The following is a 23391-nucleotide window of genomic DNA, read 5'->3' as shown; positions in this document are numbered from 1 at the left end:
TGTAATAACCCGCCGGAAGGGTTCCAGACCACATACGGACATCAGATACCGAATTAATAGAGTCTGTTGACATGGTGCCGAAGGTTCATCTAGGTGCATACCACGACTGAAAGTGAATGGAAATGTAAAAAGAAAAAAAAAGGTGAAAGATGTATAGTTTGAGCATGGATGCATGGGCTAAAATATAATTATTGACTAGTCAGGGCTGTCGAGATAGAAGTTACTAGAAAGTAAAAAAAAAAAAAGCTTTAGCGATTATTGACATGGGGTGGATCTGGACATCAAGGTATCGTATTGGCTGTCTACTGTTCGTAGAAAACTTGCTTACCGTAGTAAATCTTAATTTATAATCAATACTCTGATCCGGTTTAATTAAACAGGTTGGGGTGGTTTCATTAAACCGATAGTATTCCGCATGGCCCTGTTAATGGAGATATTGAAAATTATGCTGAGGGAGGCTGGCTCACCGGAATTTAATCATACACCAATGTTGAATTATCATAAACTCGGTTAGTGTCGCAAGTAGAGGTTTATGGTTATCGGATGTCACCTTTCCCTTCTGCTCGCTCCTCCAACCGATTGTACACAAATGGCTCCTCAAACATCTTTACCAAATTCTCAATCTTTTTTTCACCAAATCCGTTCATCCCCTCGAGTTTCTGTCCGAGCATCGACTCCAGGGCTAACGCTCGGAAACTGCCAAACTCGCGGAGCAAATTCAGCGCGTCCGTCTTGTTCACTCGCGACACCCGCGTCACCACGTTCTCAAATCGCGTTTTAAATTCCAAGCTGGGCGAGTCATTATCAATCCCCTTGATAGCCTTGACGTTAGTCGCCCTATTATCAAGCCCCTGTTTGCACGCGACAATATACTTTGCGCACTCCTCGAAGTTCCAGCCCAACATGAGCGAGAGGTTATTCATGATACAGTACAGGTTGAGCTCTTGGAGCACCTCTACGTGGTTTTCAATATCCACAATCACCATCAAGATGTTACAAGAGCCGTTATCGAAGCTAGCCTGGTTGGCCAGTCCGTCTGCTAGTGTCTGCATCGGGTTTCCATACGACGCCACGCCACTCTTCTGGATCCGCAGGTAGATGTACTCTGGGTGTAACCGGTGGTACTTGAGGGAGAGGAAGAACACGGAGATGGTACTATTCACCAAGTAGTCCGGTACTAGCGGCGAAGCATATTCCCAGGAAACCCCTTTGAACGCCTTGAGTAACGGGTTCCCCTGTTGTGCCTTGTTGACCTTGATGTTGGTCAGCGAGGCAGAAGCTGTCCCCCGGTGAAATAGAGAACTATCAGCGGTTAGCGGGGTGTCTATGTTAGCTCGTCTGGGCATCTGGGCCACTCTGGCACCGTCCGGCCTTTCTCGAGACACCGCAGAGGCAAGCACGGGCTGGTTACGTGAGATTCGCGCAGACATGACAGTTTTGGCAGACATAAACCCCGGGGTCTTCTCTAGGTTGGTTTTCTGAGTGGTGGGAGTGCTGGAGGAGCCAACTGGGGCAGAGCTAGGCGGAATTGAAGAGTTTGCTGAAATTGACACTGGAGCATTGCCCCTGTTAATGGCACTGGATGTGGAGGCCGAAACATTCGTTTCTTGGTCGCGCAAGCGCTTAACACCGGCCAAGATGCTGGAAAAAGAGGTTGAATCGGGCATTGTGGTGAACCCTAGATATAGTGGCAAAACCTGAACATTTGTCATGCATAAAAAACTGCGTCCTGCATGCCCGCGAATCACTTTTGATTGTCGCGTCTTTCAGGGGCACTACCGGCAAGTGGCTTGATTACGAATATGTTCGATAAAGCTACAAAATTGTATTATTCGTACGAGCCATTGTTAGATAACGCAATGGTATTGAAAGGTTCAAACATTTCTCACAAGCTATATCTAAAATATCCTGGTTATTTTTGGTATATCTGCACATGCCGGCAGCCTTGCCTGCTCAGCCGAGTAAGTTCTACCACAATAGGGTATGCACCTCCACACACTACTTCCTCGTGATCACACGAGCATCCAAATGCTCAACCAAGACAGGATATTCGATACACAATTCGCGCAAGCGGCCCACGAAGGCAACACAAGCTTCAGGAAACGCGTCATCCAAGTACTTCAACACCACGTTGGTCAACAAAGCGGCGTTGACGCTGATCTCGTCCATGACGGGCGCAACGTCCCCGACTTTCGGGAAGGTGGACTTGCGCTGAATTCCCGCTGGCAACTGGTTGAGCTCTACACCAACAAACTGCAGCGGCACGTCATCGCCGTTATCAATTGCATCCGCATCGAGGTCCGTGCTGAAGGCGAGCGCGTTCTTGGCACCCTCACTTAATGCAACCGCAAACTGACGAGGCTGGATGCCCTTGATGATGAACTTGCGTTGGCCGTTCGGGAGGTTAAGCACCATGGCGTTTGAGTTGGGGAAGGCGTTGTTCACGTTTTTGATAAAATCCACTGCTGGAAGAAGCTTGGCCGGGGCCTCATCGTCCTTCGCAGCCAAAAACGGCGAGAAGGTCGACTCGTAACACTTCCAGAGCGAAATCTGGGTGACATTGCCGTCACGGCTCGGCTCATAGACACAGCGCATCCACTCGCTAGCGCGGAGCGGCTCGGCCAACGCAAGGAGCTCATCGATTATGGGCTTTGGTACGGCTGGCGGGTGGGCGGGTGGCTGCGGTTTGACACGCTGAAGCAAGCGGATCGGTTCGCGTGCGCGTACACGCGCGGCAAAGTTGTGCGCGGCCAAGCGCGGCAAGTAGCTGAGCACGGTCTTGAGGCGCTCCTCGGATTTGAACACGGCGGCGATGCGGTAGTTGGCAGGGCCCGCAACCGACGGCGTCAACACGTACTGGTAGAGGAAGTCGATGGCCGTGAGAGTGAGGTCGTCGTACGGCTCTGTGAGCTGCAAGTAGCGCGTGACACGGTCCAAGACTGCGTCGGGTATATTGTCGCCGCACGCAGGTGCCTCATCACCCTTGTTGCTGTTGGTAACCATGAGGCGCGCGAGCGCGCGCAAGATGGAAATAACGAGCGACTTGTCTACAGTAGCGTCCAAGAGCTCGAGGAGCGTGAGGAACAACGGATCGTCGCGCGCGACATTAAAGAAGGACGAGACCGCTTCAACCACATCGATGGTGTAGCGCAACAACTCCTGTGCTCGGTGGAAGTGCGGGTCGCACGCATCAGCCTGATGTGCGAGCACTACGAGCAACACCGGCTTTGCCAATGCGTGCTGCGAGAGGAGCATCGCGTTGGAAATGTCCTGGCACAAGTTGCGTAATACCAACGCGGCATCCAAGGCTTGCGCGCCTGCATCGTCCACGGCCTGCACGCCTGCATCGTTCATCATCTGCGCATCTTCGTCCAAGGCCTGTGCAAACTCTAACCACGACGCGGACATCACGTGCCGCATCAACTCGTCCAAGAGGTACGGATTGTCCTTGAGGGTGATTTTGCAGTTGGGGTCGCCCGTGAGTGTGACCAAGGTGCTGAGTGCCCACTTGATTTCATCGGCCAAGCCGCTCTGGAATGCAAACGACACGCGCGTCATCACGCTGGGACCGGGCGCACCATTCCCAGGGAGACTCGCGACATACTGTGCAACCTTCTGGTCTGCGAGTACCTGCTGCTGCGCCAGCGGCACATAGAAAATTTGAGGCGGTGCGTGCGTGTTGACGGGCACCGCGTCGATCATCGTGTTTGGCATGTGGAACGGGCTGAACTCGAGGGGGTGGGGCGCCGGCGGGCTCGCAAGGTCCACGCTGAAGGTGGACTGCGCGAGTGCGGACGGCGTGTGGAGCAGTGGGAGACGCGTTCTCAAGACACGGGATGGTTGGTCCATGGTGTGGAAGATGAGGGGGTTGGATTGGTGGGAAGACTGGGTTTACCAGATACTAAACAGAGCCTTTTTAACGCGTGCCCTGTGCGTGAAAAATGGTTGTTGTGTGCGACGCACGACCGGTACAGACAAAGTGGGTGGCAGACCGGTTTTCTAGGGAATTTTAATGATTTTGATTGAGTTGAACTGATTGACTGGGAGTTTCTTTATGGTTTGTCAATTGTAGTTCCGTATTTTGTAGTCCTGTATTTTGTTTTTAATCCTGGGCTTGCTGGTACGAAACGGCACGCTGCCAGTTCATGCTCAGAAATAGACTCCATGGTACATACTTTTCAGGTCCTGATAATTGGAGACTGTTTCGGATACTTGATTATAGCTTCTTACTAATACTTGTATTTGACACCATAGTATCCTTTACCAAGTACTTAGAGCTTAGGCTCTTATAGCAGTACACACCGACAAACAGCACTCAATCGCTCTTAGGTACTTGCTTAATCCAACACCTTTTAGTACTAAGCACTAACAGTTATAAACCAACAAGACAAAGAATTGAAATCACATGCACAAGTAAATATACATACATATAAACCCAAAGTGATAGAATGAGGCTGGTTGTGTCCTTATAATGTCTACGCATTGACTTTAAAACGGGTTTCCACGCACAAATATAGAGCTTCCATTGATATAGTAATCCACCTTGGGATACTTCTTCCCGTTAATACATCTCATCATCACTGTAATCCATCATAAGAAAATCGTCGTCAGAAGATTCTCTACCCCCATCAAACTCCACATTTGGGAGCGCCAGTCTGACTTCTCGCCTCCACATAGGGTAGTTTACAAACACGTTGTCATGCATGTATAAGCGTTTCAAGCCAGAGGGAAAGGTCCAGTGCTCAATGGCCTGCTCGCACAACCCATTTTTGCATAGTATCAAGCTATGTAACTGCGACGGAAGCTTGGGTATCCCAGCAACGCTCGTCAAACCTCTTTTTACAGATGCGTAGGGCGGCTCTGAAAATCTTGTACGTATGGAGGCGCGGATACGCAGAGGATTTTCCTCTTGTTTGTCCAAGTACAATTCTCTAAGGGAGTCCGGTAGCTGCAACTCGTTAATTGTGTTAATTGCGTTCTCCTTAAGGTTCAACACGTTCAACTTTGGAGGAAGCTGGATGCCATCGACCGATGTAAGCTTGTTAGAACCAAACTCTAAAGAAAGTAGACTGTCCGGAAGATCAAAATCGGCTAAGCTGGTTATTTGATTTTCTTGGAGACTTAATGTTTCCAAGTACTGTGGAAGCTCAATGTTTTCTAACGAAGCTATCTTGTTTCCGGAGAGCTTGAGATGTTTCAACCCCGCAGGAAACCGGGCTCCCGACAAGGAACGGACGCCTGAGTTGGTTAGCGAAAAGCTGGTGAGGCTTTGTGGAAGGGGAGAGATGTCACGGAGAGCGGCAACCTCAACCTTATGCAAGCTGAAATCTTGGAGTTTTAAATCCGGATTATCTGCATTAGCGATTTGGATCTTTTTGAGGGGATTGGACGATAACATAAAATGGGTACAGTTCACAGGAAGATGGAACTTTTTCAACTCTTTCAATTTGTTATACGCAAGGTCCAAGTATGTAATGCTATCAGGAAGTATTCTCGAAAAGCGTTGAAGATTGTTGTTGCTCAAGTATAACCGGATCAAGGTTGGTGGGATAACGAGATCATCAACTGAACCCATATCATTGTACCCAAGGTTGAGAACTCGAAGGAGTGGAAGGTTTTCCAATCCCATCGCTGTGCTCAAATTTGTTTGCATAAGGTTCAAATCCGTCAAACCTGGGGGGTAGGCAAAGTTTCTGGAGGAGTATAGGGTAAATAAAGAACGATTCTGGTCGAGATTGAGGGTGTGGATCCCTTCAGGGAACTTGATTTTGTATGGCCTGGCCACGTCTGCACCTTCGTCGGTTCGGATTAGGGAGCCAAGGGAATTTTCACCGAGGTGGAGGGATTCTAATGACCTCGGCAATGAATTGACGAAATCTAGCGATGTTAACCGGCCACGCTTGATCAGCAAGTAAACCAAGCCCGGGGGAAACTTGAGCATGCGGATTTGGGATGATGGGAGTCGGGTATCGTCCAATATCAACTCTTTGAGGCAAGCTGGGAAGGATACACGAAACACCTCCAACGGACACTTGATGATGGATAATTTCTTCAATGTCAGAGGCAATTGTCGTTGTTCGAAGCTACTAAACTTCAGCAGCTGGAGATCTAAATTCTCTAACAGTGAGGGTAAATTGAACAGCTTGTTGATCTCCGTCACACCAGAAATGTCTGTCAATCGTAAGTCTTTGAGGTTTGGTAAGTTTAGTCTATTGAAGTCTTCAATGGTGAAGAGTTTGACCCCTACTAACTCCAACTTCTGTAAGGTTGAAGGGAAGTCCGCATATGCTGACATCGGCCCCCAAGGGTTGTGAAGGACAAATTCATGGAGGTTCGGTGGAAACTGAATCGGTGGCGCATTGTCATCAGGCCATGATCTATTGTGGCGGACAAGTTCAAGTTTGCGCAAGTTAGAGGGCAATGGTGGAATGTTCGGATTAATTATTCTGGATTTCACAGATATCTCACGGATGCACTCCTGGACCAGGGGCGAGGACGGCAAACAGTTCCATTCAAACACCGCTCCATCGTTCTGCGTATCAAACTCTAGCGTAGCATCAGTCACGATTGAGGACACTTTGGCGAATACTTCATCGTGAAGGAACGTGCAGTCCTTGATTCCCTTCCACGCAGAAATTGAAAGCTTCTTAATCCGAAGTTGGTCTAACGTATCGCTATTTGCCAACGCTTCTAAATCAGAGGGCGTCATGTGGAGGGCATTATTTTCCATGCGGAAAAAAGAATCGACATCTAACGGTCTACTAATGTTCAATTTAATGTTTGAGTAGTAGCACCTCCGGGCCACGGTAGCAAGCGCTGCATTCTCCGATTTCAACAATATAGAGACAAGAGGAAGTGGTAAATAGGAGAAAATCTGTTCGGTAATTTCCAACGGAAGTGAGTCCCAGGTGGAAGGAATGGTTTTGATGTTCATTGTAAGGGTGGAATGTAACAAGGATGAGGGATTGACACGTTGCCGTTATGAGGTGTAGGTGTCCTAGCTTTGTGTATGGTCTTGATCAGTGGTAAGGGTAATTTACTCTATGAATATCACAGTTAACGTCACCTTGGGGGTTACCGATGTGTGGGTATGATCCTAGGAAGAGACGTGGTTAGAATGGTGGGTGGAACCCAGGCGAAGGGGCCACAGCATTGCGCAGACAGGCCCTTGCAAAATGCAGGGCAGATATCAGTGTTGCTACGTGCGTCGCAGCCGCCCTTTCGCTTATTGGACCTTTCCCCTCATTCGGAGTGACGTAATAAAGTTATGCATATGATATATAAGGATCTCCCTATTCTCCTCTTGGTAATATGTATGGTGTATAAAGGAACCAACAACACACTCTCTGGGTCAGCTAATGGTATATCCTGTTGTCCACTGGGTATATCACTTGTCTAGGGCTTGCAACGGCATGACGTCAGATCCAGCTGAACGTGTCAGAGCTAGGTCTAAAATTTAGGATAATAGTACAATCTTTTAATTCGGTAGTAGACCTTGTTAGACCCCGATATGATGTATATTAGTGTACTATAGGTTATCCGGCTATCGCGTAGTCAGTTGACTCGGCCTGCGCTCGCACCACAACTCACTCAGGCTGTACCTAACTACAAACTAGTTAATATATACCACACACTTGTCAGCTCTTTTCCTTAAAGTGTATATTCACATGTCCGCAGCTGGCTAAAGATGCCCAGCTCGTGCTACGTACTTGCCTATGATTTTGCACTAACAAATCCCTCTAACAAAGCATACAACCCAACCGCACCCGGGTCTGGAATCCCGTCCTCCTGTTTCTCAAACTCTTCTTTGGCCACGTACGAGGCTCTACCGAACTTGGCTAACAACTGCGCGGTCGACTTGGTGCCCTTTGCAGCGGCCTCCACCGCCTGGTCCAACGACTTGGTCTTGTAGAGTGTCTCGACGAAAGGTGCCAAGGTGTCAATCAACGTGCGGTCACCGGTTCTGGCCTTGGTATACACGTACAACGAATTCAAGGCGCTCTTCAACGACAGCGCTAACAAGTCTACGGACAACTCGGTCGCCGAGGCAGAGGACAAGGCTTCCACCAAGGCCGAGAGGAAAATGGAGTACAACCCGCCGGAGGTACCTCCCATGGAGTCTTCAACAATGTTGGTGATCTGCGACAAACTCCACACGGGGTCTTGCACCTGGAGGGTCTTCTTGTCCAACGCCGCCAAGATTCCGTGGGCACCAGCGGCAAGGGTCTCGCCACAGTCACCGTCACCGGCGATGGTGTCATAGTGCGTGATCTTGGCCTCCTGGGATAACATGTTCGCCAACCCGGCGCGCAAGACCCTTTCAAAACTAGCACCATCAACACGCAAAGAAGACTGCACCTCGTGGTCGGCGATTTCATCGCTATGAATAAGTCTGCCGGCCAAGTCGTGACTAGCATCGTACGTCTTGATCTTCCAGCCCGGCGCGTCGGTCGGCAAGTCCAACAAATGCAAGATCTGGGTGCTGGTGAAGCTGTCCACCTGTGACACGTTCAACAACGTGATGGAGAAGCCTGGCGCGTTCAAGGACGTGACAAAATCACCGACATAGATTCTCGCCGGCTTGATAGCGCGCACAGCCAAGCCGCTCACCACCGCGTCGACGACGGCATACAACTCCAAGTTGGAGGTGCCACCCAAGTCGTTCACCAAGAGCACCACCTCATCATCGGCCGCAAAATCCACGTAGTGTCTGTCGGTGTCAGATGCGTCGAGCAACAAGTCTAAAAGGCCAGAGACGAGACTGTCAATTGACGGAAGCGGCGAAACTTTCTTGACACCCGGTTCATTGTGGATGCCGAGTCCGATCTCGACAGTGTTGGCGGCAACGCCCTCGGCAGCCTCATCCTCCGCACGACCTGGCACGGAGCAGTGGTCTAAACTGGCACCGACAGTGACCAAATTTTTCGCGACATTTCTCGCCAAGTTAGCCACGTGCTTCAAAGAGTGACCGGTTGCTTCACCACCACAAATCTTGTGCACAAGCATCGTCCCTGCAAGACCCCTTCTGCCAACCAAGCCGTTCTTCTGCTTGCCAACGGCGACGTCATCGTCGACGATAACCAACTCCACCGGGGCGCTGATGGAGGGATCAGACTTGGCGCGTTCACCTGCAAGCCCGAAGTGGAGAATGTCACCGGTGTAGTTCTTGACGATGATCAAGGTCCCCTTAGAGGACGGGGTGGACTTGATCCCGGCGTAGATCTGTTTGGTGGACGGGGAGGCAAAAACAGAGCCTGCCACCGCTACATCGAGGAGGTTGGAGCCCACAAAACCCGCGTGGAGTGGCTCGTGGCCGGAACCACCGCCAGAAATCAACGTGATCTTGTCATTTTGGTGCAAATTAGCAGTCTTAAGCACAACCTTGGATGATTCGAGGAGTGCGAGCGACGGGGTGGCGGCAACGAGGCCCTTGAGCGACGAGAGGACCAAGTCCTTCTCACCGTAGTTCCAGTGTTTGGTGGACATGATAGCAATTGAGTAGATTATGGGGTTGGGAGTAGACGTGGGTAAATGTACAAAGACTGTTGTACCGGGAAATTTGGTCCACAAAATAGCAACCAAGATCGAGGGGCTACGCAAAACCCTTCTGATGATCGGCCAATTGTTTCCCCGCGCTTTGCATCTCGGTATAACGGCTCGGAGTTTGCGAGAATACAGCATAGTCGGATCCTGTACAAAGGGCGGGGCCAAAAGTCTACTGCACGTGGAAATTCGTGTATCTCCAATTGCTCTATACATCAATCACTGATTTCTACCCTAATATTTGATTAGAGACGGTAAGTGGTTTGGGTTTTAAACAAAGATAGTCCATATATTCCTGCTTCTGCGCAGCTGTGGAAGTGTTCCCAAGACTTCTGAGCTCAGTTGGTTGATACAGGCGGGTAGTGTGCCAAGATGGTTTCGGAAATTAACTAAGGATTATGCTATGAAGTCAATACTCAGACATTCGAACCAGTCAGATCGATTTTATTTTAAATTGCATTGAGTATCAGTCATTTTCGGCTCTTTTTCTAGCAATTTTAGCAGAGGTTTGCCTGTTGCACCTTGCTTTGACCGGCAAAAGTATATGTCTATGTTGGAATAAGTTACCTATCCAAATGTGCCCCAGACTGAAGAAACGAGGGCGGTCCCAAGGAGCCATGCATCGGTAGTACACACAGGTAAGAAATCAACGGCAGCCATAGATATTATGAATGACAAGTATACTATAAACTGCTAATTTCTTCTTGGGACTTAGATTTGGAAATCACTCATTAAAATGGCACTTATAAATTAAAGTCCATTAAAACAGGTTTACCAGTTGATGTTCATTCCATCAAAGCATAAAACCCTCAATTTGGGCGATTAGACCCTGTTTCTCAGGTCTTTACTTTCTTAACAATCTCGAGCGTCCATGGGCTCTCCAAAATAATTTCTTCCTCCGGCCCGGCGTAGTAGGTTGAGTGAGCAGAGTACAGGCCCCGGACCAAAAACCCGCCTGGGGTTTCCTCGCCTGGTAAATCAACACTATAGATTGCAGGACCGTTCTTTGGATCGTTCGGAGCAAACTCTGGCCCAATTTCCACCATACGGGTCCTGAACGGAATTCCGGCCTTCTTCACGACCTGTTTGTACTTGATATTCTTCAAAGTCCGGTTCCTAACAATAAAATTAAAGGTGGTGAAGTACTTGGCGTATTCTGGCACACGGAAATGCAACTGGGCCCCCGCATCCGAGCCGTCGACATTCCCAGTAATTAACTCAACGGACGGCAGGCCATCATCGTAGTTGATGATCAAGCTAATTACTTGGAAGTCTGGAAGAGGCTCGCCTGTTTGCTCGGGAAGCGCGTCTTCAGGTTGCTTGGGAGTCTCCTCAACGACATCTTTCGCGTCTTCATCGGGGTTCACTGCTGTTGCTGGAATGATGTTTTCGGTGGACATGGTGGAGGTTTTAGAATGTCAGTGATTACTGGTTCTTCACTGGGACTGGGGAGTCGATGATATTTATATCATGTTCTCAGACTTTTCGTAGAGCTACGTTGTATACCCCCATGCATATCCTTCCCCGCTGTTAGGGCTTGTGATTACGTGACATCATCACATGCCACGCTGACTTAGTCATCCCCATCTATATAACCCCCTTTACTCTCACGTTTATGGAACATAGTCAAACTTAATTTAGATAGACGATAGGTATTGCTACACACGCTCTTTCTTCGGGAATCGCTACGAAACCAACGGTGATCAATATTGATATGCACAGGTGATCGGCTCAGATGCTTATCGGCGAGACATATGGTATTCACATGTACTCAAGGCATTTGGAAAAAGGTTGACGTTTCGAAATCAGAGGCATCCCTATAATATCAGTCAAGGGTAAGATTAAAAAGCCTAGCTGGACGGTTAACAGCTATCCCCGAGAGCTTCCGAATAGTGGTGTCTCTTGTGGGACTAATATCCCGGCCGGTGTCCTGCAAACCTTATGCAGCCACGTACGCCAGTCCAAGGTCTTTATTGCTAGCGTTGGGACGTGTTTTCGATCTCTCTGCCAGGGCGAGTTGATGGTTTACGGCAAATATTCTAAATTTAATTCCAACTCCCACAAAAAAAAAAAAAAAAAATAGAATATATACATGTGATCGACTAACGGATTGCGTGCCCAACACCCGATACCTGATTTGTATTTTCGGGAATAATGGCGAATGCCACGGATGATCTATTCAATACTAGTTAACCTAATAGAAAGTTCCGGCAATTTCGGCACCCATGTAGGTCACATTACCTCTGGTTCAATATTATAATGCTCCATTAGCTGGTGCTCTTAGAACTGGTTTAGACTGGATTTTACGCTCCTTGTTTAAATGTCGTTCTATATGGCGACGATAAAGGGTTCAGCCTCGGTTTAGAAGGAATAGGTACACCCAGTTAGCCCGTCATTTGTAATATACACACAACTTCGAGTGTGTTTAACCCCCTTAACTTCTAAGTTCCAAGTTTGGCAGTGCTTAAAACTTAAATCATGCCTACATCTTAGGTATCGCATTTTATAATTGTTCATCTCATACGTGTTGTGCGGGCGTAATGATCCATACATGATCGATGACGATATCCCTCGCACTAGTGCTACAAACCTAAAACTCCAGTTTCACTAACGCGTATTTTCAACCGTTAATACCCATTTTATTTTCATTTTCTTGTCTAACCACACTGACATCCCCCGGTTCAGTCGTAATGGGTGTTTGTCGTTACATTTTATAGCTTTCCTCGATGATGTAGCATATCTAAGATCAAAAGCCAACCGTTCAAGTTACTATAAGCTATCCTATATTGGTACAACATGAATATCGAGGGGAATGGCCTATCTCACAGCTTTGCAGTCCACCGAGTGTTGTTGCTCGAGTCTCTACTTCATATTGCTAGGCACCCCCGCTTACTTCCGTTCATGCGACAATCCTATGCGGATAGAATTTCCCATTGATATTGCACTGCATTGCTATTTCATGCGTCCGCATAGGCCCGTGTCTTGGACGCAGGGCGTTTTCCGAAACGCCGATTCCAAACTTACGCCATAGAATTATAAACTTAGAATCCTCTAAGGAAGCTCACAAGAGGAATTGACAGACAAACCGATATACTTTCGGTGTGCATACTCCAAGTGGTACCCGTACCATGTGTATGAAGGCATTGGTTGGTTGTCAGCCATGAGTCGAAGCAATTACATGTGGTGTATTGCTTTGTAAGCTTTATCCCAAGAGCTACGCATATTTAAACAACAATTTCTGGCGTTACTGTGTGCTTTATAGCTATTGCTCCTCAGATAGAGTGCTAGCTTCTTTCGCATAAACGTTTCCCGTCCCTGGATGGACCAGAATAGAACCCCGTCATGGCGAAATTGACGGGGTAAGCGTATAATTCCCGGGACAGAGCTATTCTTTCTTGCAGTTGTAAAACACGAAGGATCTCCCCCATCTCTCTTACCTAGCTTATTTGTATGTTCGTCTTGACTTCTAACTTGAAACGTATGGTTAAGGACTTCTGTGTGGAACACTAAACACGTAGATGACCCTCCTGTCGCTACTCATCGAAGTATTTAACCGCCGTAGCCATACAGGATAGACAAGTTATGCATGCAGGTCTGACATTAAGCATATGATGCACCCAGGCCTACCCATAAGTATCGTTGCATCTACGTGATGGCACATTTTCTCGCCGTTCAACTCTGATTCATCCTGGAAATTCAACTAGCAAGAATGGAAGCTCTGCGACAGAGAATTGAACCCCGGTCCCCCGTGCGACAAACGGAGATTCTAACAATACGCCAAGGGTCCCCAGAATAAAGGTTACTTTCCGGCTATAACAAAAAATGTATGATAGCAATCTACTCTTATATAAAAATAGACTAACTTTGCAATCAGGCAGTCTCCCTGATTTACATCACCTTGTGTGAGTACACTACGTATTAGTGGGTCAAACCCTTACTACAATCTCCTTGAGATTGCCAGGCACGTGCAACTGTACACATCCTCTTGCACATGCTCTTGACCACTTGTAGGTTTTCACTGAATAACCTAATCATCTGTGAAGTTACTATTGATTAATACTGGTGGTTAATATGCCACTCTAAAAGCCTAAAGGCGAAATGAAATTGAACGATGAGTTTTATAAATGGAAAGTGTGTCCCTTAAAGTTTTTAACCGATCTAGGAAAACTGTCTTAGAGGTCCCATTAAACATACAAGCCAAGAATACCCATCTTCCATTAAGCCCTAAAACTTTACTCACCCTCCTCCATAATGTATACTGTCGTCCCGCATTAAACATATCGTTTCGGACCTTAAATACGAATCACTCGTCCACCTTAGCTCTCAAGCTCATCTCCTAAACACAACCTGCATGCAACGTGGCCAACTTGTCGGATACCTGATGTCGTACATCGTTTGGGCGTCTGATTTTTTCGACGCGTAACGCACTCGCGCAAAACCGGCCCATTTTGCCAGATGCAACGTATTTCAGCGTCTCTTCCTCAAAGGTTTCCTTTTGCATTTATACCAACTAGACAACCCTTTCGTTTTTCAACCCCCGATCACAATCATGTCCCCTCCTAGAAATGTTGGTATCAAGGCTATGGAAGTCTACATTCCAGGCCAGGTACGTATTGTCTTCCTGTTCAGCCGCGGATTTTGAGTTGGCCGTACAACTCGACGAACCCTTGGCAACGATTTTTGCACACGTTCCAGTATTAACCGGTCCAGGCTGTTAACCAAGCTGCCTTAGAAGAATTTGACGGTGTTGCCGCCGGCAAGTACACCATTGGTTTGGGTCAAACGAACATGGCGTTCGTCAATGACCGTGAAGGTATGTGTCCACTCTACGTTTGACCGAAAGAGGGGCGAATTCCGATACTGTAACCAATACTAACCCCTTTAGACATCTACTCCATGTCCTTGACGGTGTTGAAGAACTTGTTGACCAGGTACGACATCAAGCCAGAGCAAATCGGCCGTTTGGAAGTCGGTACCGAAACCTTGTTGGACAAGTCCAAGTCTGTAAAGTCTGTTTTAATGCAATTGTTCGGTGACAATGCCGATGTTGAGGGTGTTGACACCATCAACGCCTGCTACGGTGGTACCAACGCTGTGTTCAACTCTGTCAACTGGGTTGAGTCCTCCTCTTGGGATGGTAGATACGCCGTTGTCGTCTGTGGTGACATTGCGATCTACTCCCAGGGTGCTGCCAGACCTACTGGTGGTGCCGGTACCGTTGCCATGTTGATCGGCCCGGACGCCCCAATTGTCTTTGAGGCCCCCCACGGTTCTTACATGGAACACGCGTACGATTTTTACAAGCCCGACTTCACCTCCGAGTACCCAGTCGTTGACGGTCACTTCTCGTTGGCCTGTTACGTCAAGGCCGTTGACCAGTGCTACCAGGCGTACTCCAAGAAGGCCATTGCCAGAGGCTTGGTTGCCGAACCGGTCGATGCCAAGGCCTGTGGTATCCAGTCCCACTTTGACTACAACGTCTTCCACGTGCCAACCTGCAAGTTGGTCACCAAGTCCTACGCCAGATTATTCTACAACGATTTCAGAGCCAACCCAAGCTTGTTCCCAGAAGTCGATGCCGCTTTGGCTCATGTTGACTACGAAGCCTCCTTGGTTGATAGAAACATCGAAAAGGTCTTCATGGGTATTGCCAAGGAGTTGACCAAGCAGAGAGTTTCCCCATCCTTAACCGTCCCAACCAACACCGGTAACATGTACACCGGTTCTGCCTACGCCGCCTTGGCCTCCTTGTTGTTCTACGTTGGCTCCGATTCTTTGCAGAACAAACGTATTGGTATTTTCTCCTACGGTTCCGGCTTGGCCTCCTCCTTGTACGGTGTCAAGGTTGTCGGTGACATTTCCCACATCACCAAGGTCTTGGATTTGCAGAACAAGTTGGACTCCAGAGCCATCGAAAAGCCAGAGACCTACGTCCAGGCTATCGAGTTGAGAGAAGCGGCCCATTTGCAAAAGTCCTTCAAGCCAACCGGTTCCACCGACCACTTGGCCGTCGGCACTTACTACTTGACCGAGGTCGACGATAAGTTTAGAAGATTTTACGCCGTCAAGGAGTAAGCCATCTTTATATACACATTAAACTATACCTAATCGATAATGATACAGCTGTAGAGATTTACAAGTCTGTCGGGAAACCCATATATTGTAGGCCCATACTCGCATGAGCCACGCAGCGTATTCACAATGGCATGTGATCAGAGCTATGTTGTAAGGTGAGACCCGCCTGGTCAGATATGTTTGATATTGTGTTGGCTGATCTAACGGACGTTCTACGATGAGACGGGACTATCTGTCCATTAATCAAAGTTGTACCTCCGTAGATGCGTATGTGAAGAGAAGAGAAATTCCCGCTTTAGGGGATGATCTGGTCGTTCATGCTTTTCTCCAATCACGCATTTTTTTTTTCAACTTAAATGGGGAGTTCTGGGTGCAGCTGCCTTCTCTATGACATTAACAAGGCTGGGAATGTGTCAAATGCTTAGCTCAACACGTCGCTTTAACGTATCGGTAGTAGCCATGCCAGGGGTGTGGGAGCGCTCCCTGCTAAAACGTAAAGAGTCATTTAAATGGAAATATGGGACGATAAAACCCATAATATTAATAGTCTCGCAAACGGTTTCTATCAGTCCAGATCTGGGACGAAAAGGATGCCACCCCAGCCTGTACCCCGCCTGTACAGCGCGCTGTAGAATCCCGGGTGCATGTTTATCAACCCGAAATCCGCGGAACTTTCGGCATGAAAATAAGCCCCAATCCGACAGCCCCCCGGATAAATTCTAGATAAACAGTAGTTTTATTTAAAAAAAAATGCCTAGGAATATATAGGCATGTCTTAGATGGCCATATTGGGCAAGATTAGTGTAATCCCTGGATTGTCTCCAATGCGGCCTGCTGCTCAGTGACGCTGATTTGTCCTACGTTATCTCGGCACCCCACATGGAAATTGGCTTGTTCTTCTCTCGCGGCACGCAAAAGAAGCACGGCATATATAGTCACCACCCCCTTTCATCCAACTCCCCAATATTCTCACCCCTCTTTCACCTTCAAAATGTCCTACAATTCCGGTCACTACAACTTGAAATACAACCACTTCCACGTCACCAAGCCAGCAGAGCACGTGGCGCATGTGGAGATCAACCAGCCAAAGACCTTCAACGCCTTCTTGTCCACCACCTGGCACCAGTACAAGGATCTTATTTTGGAGCTCGACGCCGATCCAGAGGTCAAGTGTATCATCATCTCCGGTGTCGGTCCACACTTTTCCAGCGGCTTAAACTTGCAGGGTGCCATCGAGGACATGCTGGGCTTCTTTAAGGGCGACTCCCACGGCTCGGTAGTCACAAAGTCCGAGAGCATCACCAAGAACGGCGACATGTACAAGCACATTGTCGACTTCCAGGACTGTATTGCGGCAACAGCACAGATCGGCACCCCAAGCATCGGGGTCGCTCACGGAATCTCGTATGGCTTGGCGATTGACTTGTTGGCCACCACCTCCATCAGATTGGCCGTCAAGAAATCTACTCGTTTCTCCATCAAGGAGATTGATATTGGGCTTGTGGCGGATATCGGGTCCTTGCAGAGAATGCCAGCCTTGGTGAACAACAAATCCCGGTTGAACGAATTGGCGTTGACCGCCAGGGAGTTTAAGGGCGAGGAGGCCTTGGAGTTGGGCTTTGTCAGCGAGTTGGCCGACACTAAGGAACAGGCGTTGGAAAAGGCGTTGGCAATTGCCAAGAACATTGCCAGACACGAGCGTTGGTGTATCGAGGGTACTAAGCGCGAGGTCCAGTTTATGGTCAATGGTGGGAGCGTCAACGACGGGTTGGACCGAGTCGCCATCTATCAGGCCGACCATCTCGGCCAAGAGTTTGTCGATGGTTTGGTCAGATTAAGTAAGTCTATGGCCCCTGTTAAGTCTAAGGCCAAGTTGTAAGAATTTTAAACTATGCGCGTTTTACATGTCTGCTAGACTTCTGTAGAAATTAAATGCTGAGTATTCAATTTCCGCTGTTTGACTCAGGTGATTATTAAGAAGTGAGTCCTGATTAGCACCTTTTTGGTTAGTTCGGAAGTTATCTCAGTCCGTGTGATAACTTAATTGTCACTCAGGGAGTCATTTGGGTGCGTTACGTAGGTATAGATGTTCTGAAAGCTGTTGCTTGAATTTAATTAACCCAATGGTTTTAGGGCTTCAGCGTTATTTCATCAACTCGGAAATTCTCACCTTCAAACCATGCAACTCCGTTTACATTATTAGCTCCAAAACTACCTATAGAGAGCTTTAAACGGTTGAAGGTGTAGAATGCCATGCGTTTGAGCCGCTTCGGGGTTCGGCTAATTTCGGCACGTGGTATGCACCCCACAATAACTAGGTATGTTGCAGGCTACGGATTCGATAGTCAGTTACGGTCATGCAACGAGGATACAATCAGAGCCATGAGAACCTCTACAACTTTGGTACAAATATCCAGACTGTCCTAGCTTGCTCTCTCCCTTTCCTCTACTCACCATGACATTCAACGCTGATAACTACAACAAGTACACCCATTTCCACGTCTCGTACCCGGTTGAGGACGTGGCGCACGTGGAAATTAACTTGCCAAAGACCGGCAATTCGTTTGTGTCAGAGACCTGGCACCAATACAAGGATCTCATGTGGGAACTCGACGCTGACACCCATGTCAAGTGCATAGTACTCTCTGGGGTGGGTCGTAACTTCTCCAGCGGCTTGAATCTCAAGGCCGCCACTATCGAGATGCAGAAGGCTATTTCGGGAGAAACCCGTTCCAAGTCATCGCAGAAGACGGCAAACGACAATGTGTACCACTTTGCCAAGGATTTTCAGGAGTGTATCGCAGCTACGGCCCAGATTGCGACCCCCAGCATTGCTGTTGCTCATGGTGTGGCGTACGGCTTGGCTGTGGACTTGTTGTCCACAACCACCATCAGATTGGCTGTCAAGAATTCTACGCGTTTCTCCATCAAGGAGATCGATATTGGAATTGTGGCGGATATCGGGTCCTTGCAGAGAATGCCAGCCTTGGTGAACAACAAATCTCGGTTGTACGAATTGGCGTTGACCGCCAGAGAATTCAAGGGTGAAGAGGCTTTGGAGTTGGGCTTTGTCAGTCAATTGCTCGACACGAAGGAGCAAGCCTTGGAAAAGGCGTTGGAAATTGCCGAACGAATTGTAAGTCACAAACAATGGTGTATTGAGGGCACCAAGGCGGAGATCCAGTTCATGGTAGATGGAGGAACGGTGAACGAGGGATTGGAAAGGGTTGCTGTTTTCCAGGCGGATAATCTTGGCCAGGAGTTTAACCTTCCCGAGCAGAGCGCCTCTGTTGTACAGTCTTTTAAGTCAGAGAAATCCAAGTTGTAATAGGTTTCTCACGACCCAAAAGGTTATTTATTCACTTTTACGTCAATATGAGAGCAAAGGCCATGATTTAGGATAGCTATGATTAAGGATATCTGGTTGCGCAAATCCCCTATTATACGACCCTTAGGCACCACTCGTAGGCTCCCAGAAAAATCAAAAAAAAAAAAAAAAAAAAAAAACCATAAATTACAGTTCAGACAAAATATTTACAATGACCCTAACCATTTGAGCCTTCAATTTAACAAGAATCACTGCCCTTGGTCTTGCCCTGGCCGATTTCAAGCTTAGCCGACTTTGCCCCAAATTGAATAGCCCGTTTGGCTTCGTGGGCCACATACTCCATATTGTAGGACAAGGCCAACTCTCTCAACAACCACTTTCGGATAGATTTGAAATCAGCTGAGCACTCCGTCGCATCCTGGCTCACGCAACCGCTACAGTGGCATTGATAATTGTACTTCAAGTCCAACGGAACTTCCTCCACGGTAAACCTGATAAGTGCTTCATCCAAGAACGGGTATCTGAGCTCCTTTCCCCATGATGAAATTACCCTGTCATCACGGCCAAGGTTTCTCACGTACAATCTGTTCAAATCGTGAAGCAACTCCTTGGCTAATAGCCCATAACAAGCCGCAATGTCCGCCGCAATGTCCGCCACTCTGGAAGGGTTAACGTCAGACTTATCCCGGGTAAGGCTAGTAAAGATCTTCTGGTGCCTGGTGTAACCTCCGTATAGCTCATCGGCCCCCAAGCCCGAAAACAACACCTTGCAACGGGAGTGGTACGCCTCTCTCGTAAACTCGCCCAGACCCACTACCTTATTACCACTGCCCCTGGAAGCAAAGTAGAAGGCAATCGCGATCGAAAGGTCCATTTCGGTGTGGCACGGGTACATTAAGGCCATCACCCTGCGTTTGTGTAGAAGCCACTCCTCGTAGGTGACGTCAACCTCGACCATGTTGATCGTCACATCTGCTGGGGCAAAGCGGGCTTGTAAGCTCTGCCACGACTTGAGAGCGAGCACGCGGTCAGGTGACTGGGCCGGCGAAAGGCTAGCACGCGGGTTTTCAAACCCAACAGAGAGTAAGTCGATGACCGTTCCAGGTGGACTGAGAGACGCAATCTTGTGAGCCACCAAGGTGCAATCGATACCACCAGAGAAGAGCACACCTAACTTTACCCGTGAGTTTCCCGAATACTCGTCTAACGGGTGGATGGTTTCAATACGGGTTCGGACCGCTTCCGTGAACACGTTGTCTAGCTTGGACACAAGGGCCTGGATGGGGGGTGAGGGGCTGGAATAGGACAAGTGGGAGTGCTGGTGGCAGGTGGTGGCATTAATTCTCTCGTACAATACGTTTGTCTGTTGCTCTTCGGTGGGCATATCGTTGTCGCCTTCCACCTCCCGCCGCTCCTCCGTGATAGCCATCACACGGTCGCCGTTGCCCACGATCTTGTATATCGTCATGGTCTGGGAGACAAGACTGTATTTGTAAAGCTCGCCACCTTTGCATTCTCTGAATGCCATTCGGTGGCGGGAACACTCTGACGATGGTGGGAGCGAGCTCACAGTCAAGTCGCCGTCCACGACAGAGTAGAGCAAGGAGCGCTTCCCGATAAAGTCCCTCATGAAATACACAACCCCTTCGTTCTTGTGATAGATGACGGCCGCAAATTCCCCTTTGAGGGATCTGTAGAGATTCAAGACCGCCGAGTCGATGTCTTGAATCCCTGGTAGGGCAAGCAATTGCTGCATAACGTACTCCGTGTCATTGACGTCCAACGCGGCGTTATTATACAACTCGCCGTTAAACTGAAGGACAAACTTATGCTCAAGTGAGGTCAGCGCCGTATATGGTTGAGCTGTGAAGGGCTGTCTTAAAGAGAGAATAGATGAAAAGTGTTGGGCCGTAATCGTGATGCTGCCGGCCTGGTGGGACTCTGCAGTGAACTGACAGTAGTCCGGGCCTCTGGTGGCGATTTTGGGAATCAATTCATTAAAAAAATGCTTCAGGGGATACGCCAATTCCTCTGTTTCGGTCGCCGCTTCGGGGGTGTCCTCTAGCGAAACTTTCGCCATCTGCGGTAAGTCTTGGATTTCAAGCGAGTCACATACCAGGGCGTTACCACCCTTGGCCTTCTTATAACTTTTGTCATTCTTTTTGTTGTTCTTGTCTCTCAAGTAAAATTTGTTGTGCTTCAATTGTTCCTTGATAACCTTGTACTCCTCCAACTTCATCGATTCCTCGGGCGTCAACTGAAGGTCATGTTCCAAGTCCTGTTCAACCAACTGTTTGATTTCCGCCGATGTGTAAACCTTGTTCGGAGGAAGCTCAGCACATGGTTTAGTTGTGAAATGACAAAGGATACCGCACATGACTACACCGTATTTCTGGTTGGTCTCGACTAGTTATAATTTTTTCATGCATAAATATTTTTCAACCCTAACCCAGCGATCTGTAGGTGTTCCGTGCAGGGAGCGTGCTAAGGGGATAACCCCCGACTCTGTCCAAGATTAGTTTGGCGTAAATTTAGTGGAAATGGCCGATTATAGTCTCTAAACCCTTGATGGCTGAGTTTCCATGGCCCATACTGGAAGTAACTGTTCGTATCTTACACTAGATGCACCAATTGTGGCGCCTGCACGTGCAAACGTTCAATCCTGCATTACTTCAACGGCATTTTGCACTCTTCAGCGATCATAAATCACCCCTTTTTTTTTTTCTTCTTCCCATCGCCATGTCTGTGCCAAAATCGATTGCCCACTTGCAGGTGTCCAAACTCATCCATTCGACTTGGGCGGGCACGTTCCAGTGCCGCCCCTCCGCGTACTTCCAACCGGCCACGTTGGACGACATCAAGACATTGGTGAACGAAGCCCGGTTGAATAAGAAGACGCTCATGACCGTGGGGTCAGGCCACTCGCCATCGGACTTGACCATGACCAGCGAATGGTTGGTCAACTTGGACAAGTTCCACGAAATTCTCGAGATCAAACCCCATGCCTCGGGCAAGTTCACCGACATCACCGTGGAGGCGGGGGTGAGAATCTTCCAGTTGAACGAGTTCTTAAAGACCAAGAACTTGGCTATTCAAAATTTAGGCTCGATTTCTGACCAGTCCATTGCCGGGATCATCTCCACTGGCACCCACGGCTCCTCTCAGTACCACGGCTTGGTCTCATCGCAGGTGGTTGACTTGTCGCTTGTGAACTCCGCGGGCGAGTTGGTAAAGTGCTCACCGACCGAAAACAGGGAGATTTTCCAGGCGGCATTGTTGTCTTTGGGGAAAATCGGCTTGATCACCCACGTCACCCTCAGAACCATCCCGCGGTACCAGATCAAGTCCAAGCAGGAGGTGATCAACTTCGACACCTTGTTGAAGAACTGGGACACTATTTTCACTACCGATGAGTTCATCAGATGCTGGTGGTTCCCGTACACTGAGAAATGTATTCTCTGGCGTGCTTCCAAGACTCAGGAGCCGTTGTCGGCGCCGCGTGCTTCGTGGTATGGCACCACCTTGGGCCGGTTGTTCTACGAATCGTTGTTGTGGGTCTCTGTCCATGTGGCCCCGCGCTTGACCCCTTACGTGGAGCGATTTGTGTTCCAGAGACAGTACGGCAATGTTGAAACCCTCGGTAAGGGCGACATCGCGGTGCAGGGCTCTGTAGAAGGCTTGAACATGGACTGTTTGTTTTCGCAGTTTGTGAACGAATGGCTGGCTCCTTTGACCGATGGTGTGGCCATCTTGACCCAGTTGGACGCAGTTATCAAGGCTGCGGCCGCTAAGGGCGAATTCTTTGTGCACGCTCCGATGGAGGTGAGGTGCTCCAACACCACGATCAATCCCGTTGTTGAGGAGAACTTTGAAGAATTCTTGGCCCAGCGTGAGATGATTGCTCCCGGCCCCATCCCGGGCAACTTTGTGAAACCGTTCATGGATGCCACGCCAAGAAACTTGCCCGTTACGTCTGGTGAAATCACCAACGAACAGTTGACGTTGTACATCAATGCCACCATGTACAGACCGTTCCACACCGACATTGACGTTGGTCCGTGGTACGAGAAGTTTGAGCGTGTGTTGTTGGACTACCAGGGCAAGCCCCACTGGGCTAAAAACTTCATCGGCCACTCCATCTCCCAGGAGCAGGACCTGGCATCCCGCGACGTGCAGTTGAAGTATGGCGGTAGGGATGACGGCAAGATGTACGGATTCCAGGGCGTGATGAAGGACTGGTTTGGCGAAGATTTAAAGGCGTTCAAGCGGGTTCGAGAGCAGGTCGACAAGGACGGCGTCTTCTTAGCCAACAGAGACTGGGCCATCAGAAACGGGATTGTTGATAAATAGGAGTGATCAAAAAATGATAATATATATATATATATATGTGTGTGTGTGTGCTTGTGGTAGGATGTTTATTTGCAGTGAGTAAAACCATGATAAGC

The 23391-nt window shown here is 48.6% G+C and overlaps 10 protein-coding genes across 10 annotated transcripts; 4 read left to right on the top strand and 6 right to left on the bottom strand.

The window, feature by feature from the left end:
- Window positions 1–557: 557 nt before the first annotated feature.
- Window positions 558–1289, bottom strand: RAD10 (Rad10p; the record flags this gene model as incomplete). Its single annotated transcript, XM_019131238.1, has 2 exons — window positions 558–1039; window positions 1079–1289. Coding segments are annotated over 2 exons (693 nt in total), but the record flags the coding sequence as incomplete, so codon positions are not given.
- Window positions 1290–1812: 523 nt separating this feature from the next.
- On the bottom strand, window positions 1813–4092 carry BABINDRAFT_163127 (uncharacterized protein). The gene has a single exon (XM_019129731.1). It carries the CDS (start codon window positions 3847–3849, stop codon window positions 1999–2001), a length of 1851 nt encoding a protein of 616 aa, XP_018983434.1. The 5' UTR covers window positions 3850–4092; the 3' UTR covers window positions 1813–1998.
- Window positions 4093–4561: 469 nt separating this feature from the next.
- Window positions 4562–5941, bottom strand: BABINDRAFT_40179 (leucine-rich repeat domain-containing protein; the record flags this gene model as incomplete). The annotated part of the gene is made up of 2 exons (XM_019131958.1): window positions 4562–5267; window positions 5532–5941. The coding sequence occupies 2 exons, from the start codon at window positions 5939–5941 to the stop codon at window positions 4562–4564; spliced, it is 1116 nt and encodes a 371-aa protein (XP_018983433.1).
- Window positions 5942–7474: 1533 nt separating this feature from the next.
- Window positions 7475–9644, bottom strand: DAK2 (dihydroxyacetone kinase). Its single transcript, XM_019129730.1, has one exon. The coding sequence runs from the start codon at window positions 9484–9486 to the stop codon at window positions 7714–7716; it is 1773 nt and encodes a 590-aa protein (XP_018983432.1). The 5' UTR covers window positions 9487–9644; the 3' UTR covers window positions 7475–7713.
- A 735-nt stretch (window positions 9645–10379) lies between these two features.
- BABINDRAFT_40153 (uncharacterized protein) lies at window positions 10380–10943 on the bottom strand (the record flags this gene model as incomplete). Its single annotated transcript, XM_019131956.1, has 1 exon — window positions 10380–10943. The coding sequence occupies one exon, from the start codon at window positions 10941–10943 to the stop codon at window positions 10380–10382; it is 564 nt and encodes a 187-aa protein (XP_018983431.1).
- A 3149-nt stretch (window positions 10944–14092) lies between these two features.
- Window positions 14093–15618, top strand: ERG13 (hydroxymethylglutaryl-CoA synthase; the record flags this gene model as incomplete). The annotated part of the gene is made up of 3 exons (XM_019131970.1): window positions 14093–14149; window positions 14254–14356; window positions 14429–15618. The coding sequence occupies 3 exons, from the start codon at window positions 14093–14095 to the stop codon at window positions 15616–15618; spliced, it is 1350 nt and encodes a 449-aa protein (XP_018983430.1).
- Window positions 15619–16405: 787 nt separating this feature from the next.
- On the top strand, window positions 16406–17529 carry BABINDRAFT_163123 (uncharacterized protein). Its single transcript, XM_019129729.1, has one exon. It carries the CDS (start codon window positions 16610–16612, stop codon window positions 17495–17497), a length of 888 nt encoding a protein of 295 aa, XP_018983429.1. The 5' UTR covers window positions 16406–16609; the 3' UTR covers window positions 17498–17529.
- A 472-nt stretch (window positions 17530–18001) lies between these two features.
- On the top strand, window positions 18002–19088 carry BABINDRAFT_163122 (uncharacterized protein). The gene has a single exon (XM_019129728.1). The coding sequence runs from the start codon at window positions 18074–18076 to the stop codon at window positions 18944–18946; it is 873 nt and encodes a 290-aa protein (XP_018983428.1). The 5' UTR covers window positions 18002–18073; the 3' UTR covers window positions 18947–19088.
- Window positions 19089–19117: 29 nt separating this feature from the next.
- Window positions 19118–21493, bottom strand: BABINDRAFT_163121 (putative asparagine synthase). The gene has a single exon (XM_019129727.1). The coding sequence runs from the start codon at window positions 21321–21323 to the stop codon at window positions 19185–19187; it is 2139 nt and encodes a 712-aa protein (XP_018983427.1). The 5' UTR covers window positions 21324–21493; the 3' UTR covers window positions 19118–19184.
- Window positions 21494–21658: 165 nt separating this feature from the next.
- ALO1 (D-arabinono-1,4-lactone oxidase) lies at window positions 21659–23296 on the top strand (the record flags this gene model as incomplete). Its single annotated transcript, XM_019131044.1, has 1 exon — window positions 21659–23296. The coding sequence occupies exon 1, from the start codon at window positions 21686–21688 to the stop codon at window positions 23294–23296; it is 1611 nt and encodes a 536-aa protein (XP_018983426.1). The 5' UTR covers window positions 21659–21685.
- Between the last annotated feature and the right edge of the window lie 95 nt (window positions 23297–23391).

The sequence above is a fragment of the Babjeviella inositovora genome (genome assembly GCF_001661335.1).
Source record: "Babjeviella inositovora NRRL Y-12698 unplaced genomic scaffold BABINscaffold_12, whole genome shotgun sequence".
Classification (NCBI taxonomy): domain Eukaryota; kingdom Fungi; phylum Ascomycota; class Pichiomycetes; order Serinales; genus Babjeviella; species Babjeviella inositovora.
The sequence above is the reverse complement of the archived record's forward strand: the minus strand, read 5'-3'. Positions and strand labels throughout refer to the sequence as shown.

What these genes read in the sequence shown, in the direction of transcription:
- BABINDRAFT_163127 (XM_019129731.1), bottom strand. Translation starts at nt 3,849, where the DNA reads ATGGACCAACCATCCCGTGTCTTGAGAACGCGTCTCCCACTGCTCCAC.
- DAK2 (XM_019129730.1), bottom strand. Translation starts at nt 9,486, where the DNA reads ATGTCCACCAAACACTGGAACTACGGTGAGAAGGACTTGGTCCTCTCG.
- BABINDRAFT_163123 (XM_019129729.1), top strand. Translation starts at nt 16,610, where the DNA reads ATGTCCTACAATTCCGGTCACTACAACTTGAAATACAACCACTTCCAC.
- BABINDRAFT_163122 (XM_019129728.1), top strand. Translation starts at nt 18,074, where the DNA reads ATGACATTCAACGCTGATAACTACAACAAGTACACCCATTTCCACGTC.
- BABINDRAFT_163121 (XM_019129727.1), bottom strand. Translation starts at nt 21,323, where the DNA reads ATGTGCGGTATCCTTTGTCATTTCACAACTAAACCATGTGCTGAGCTT.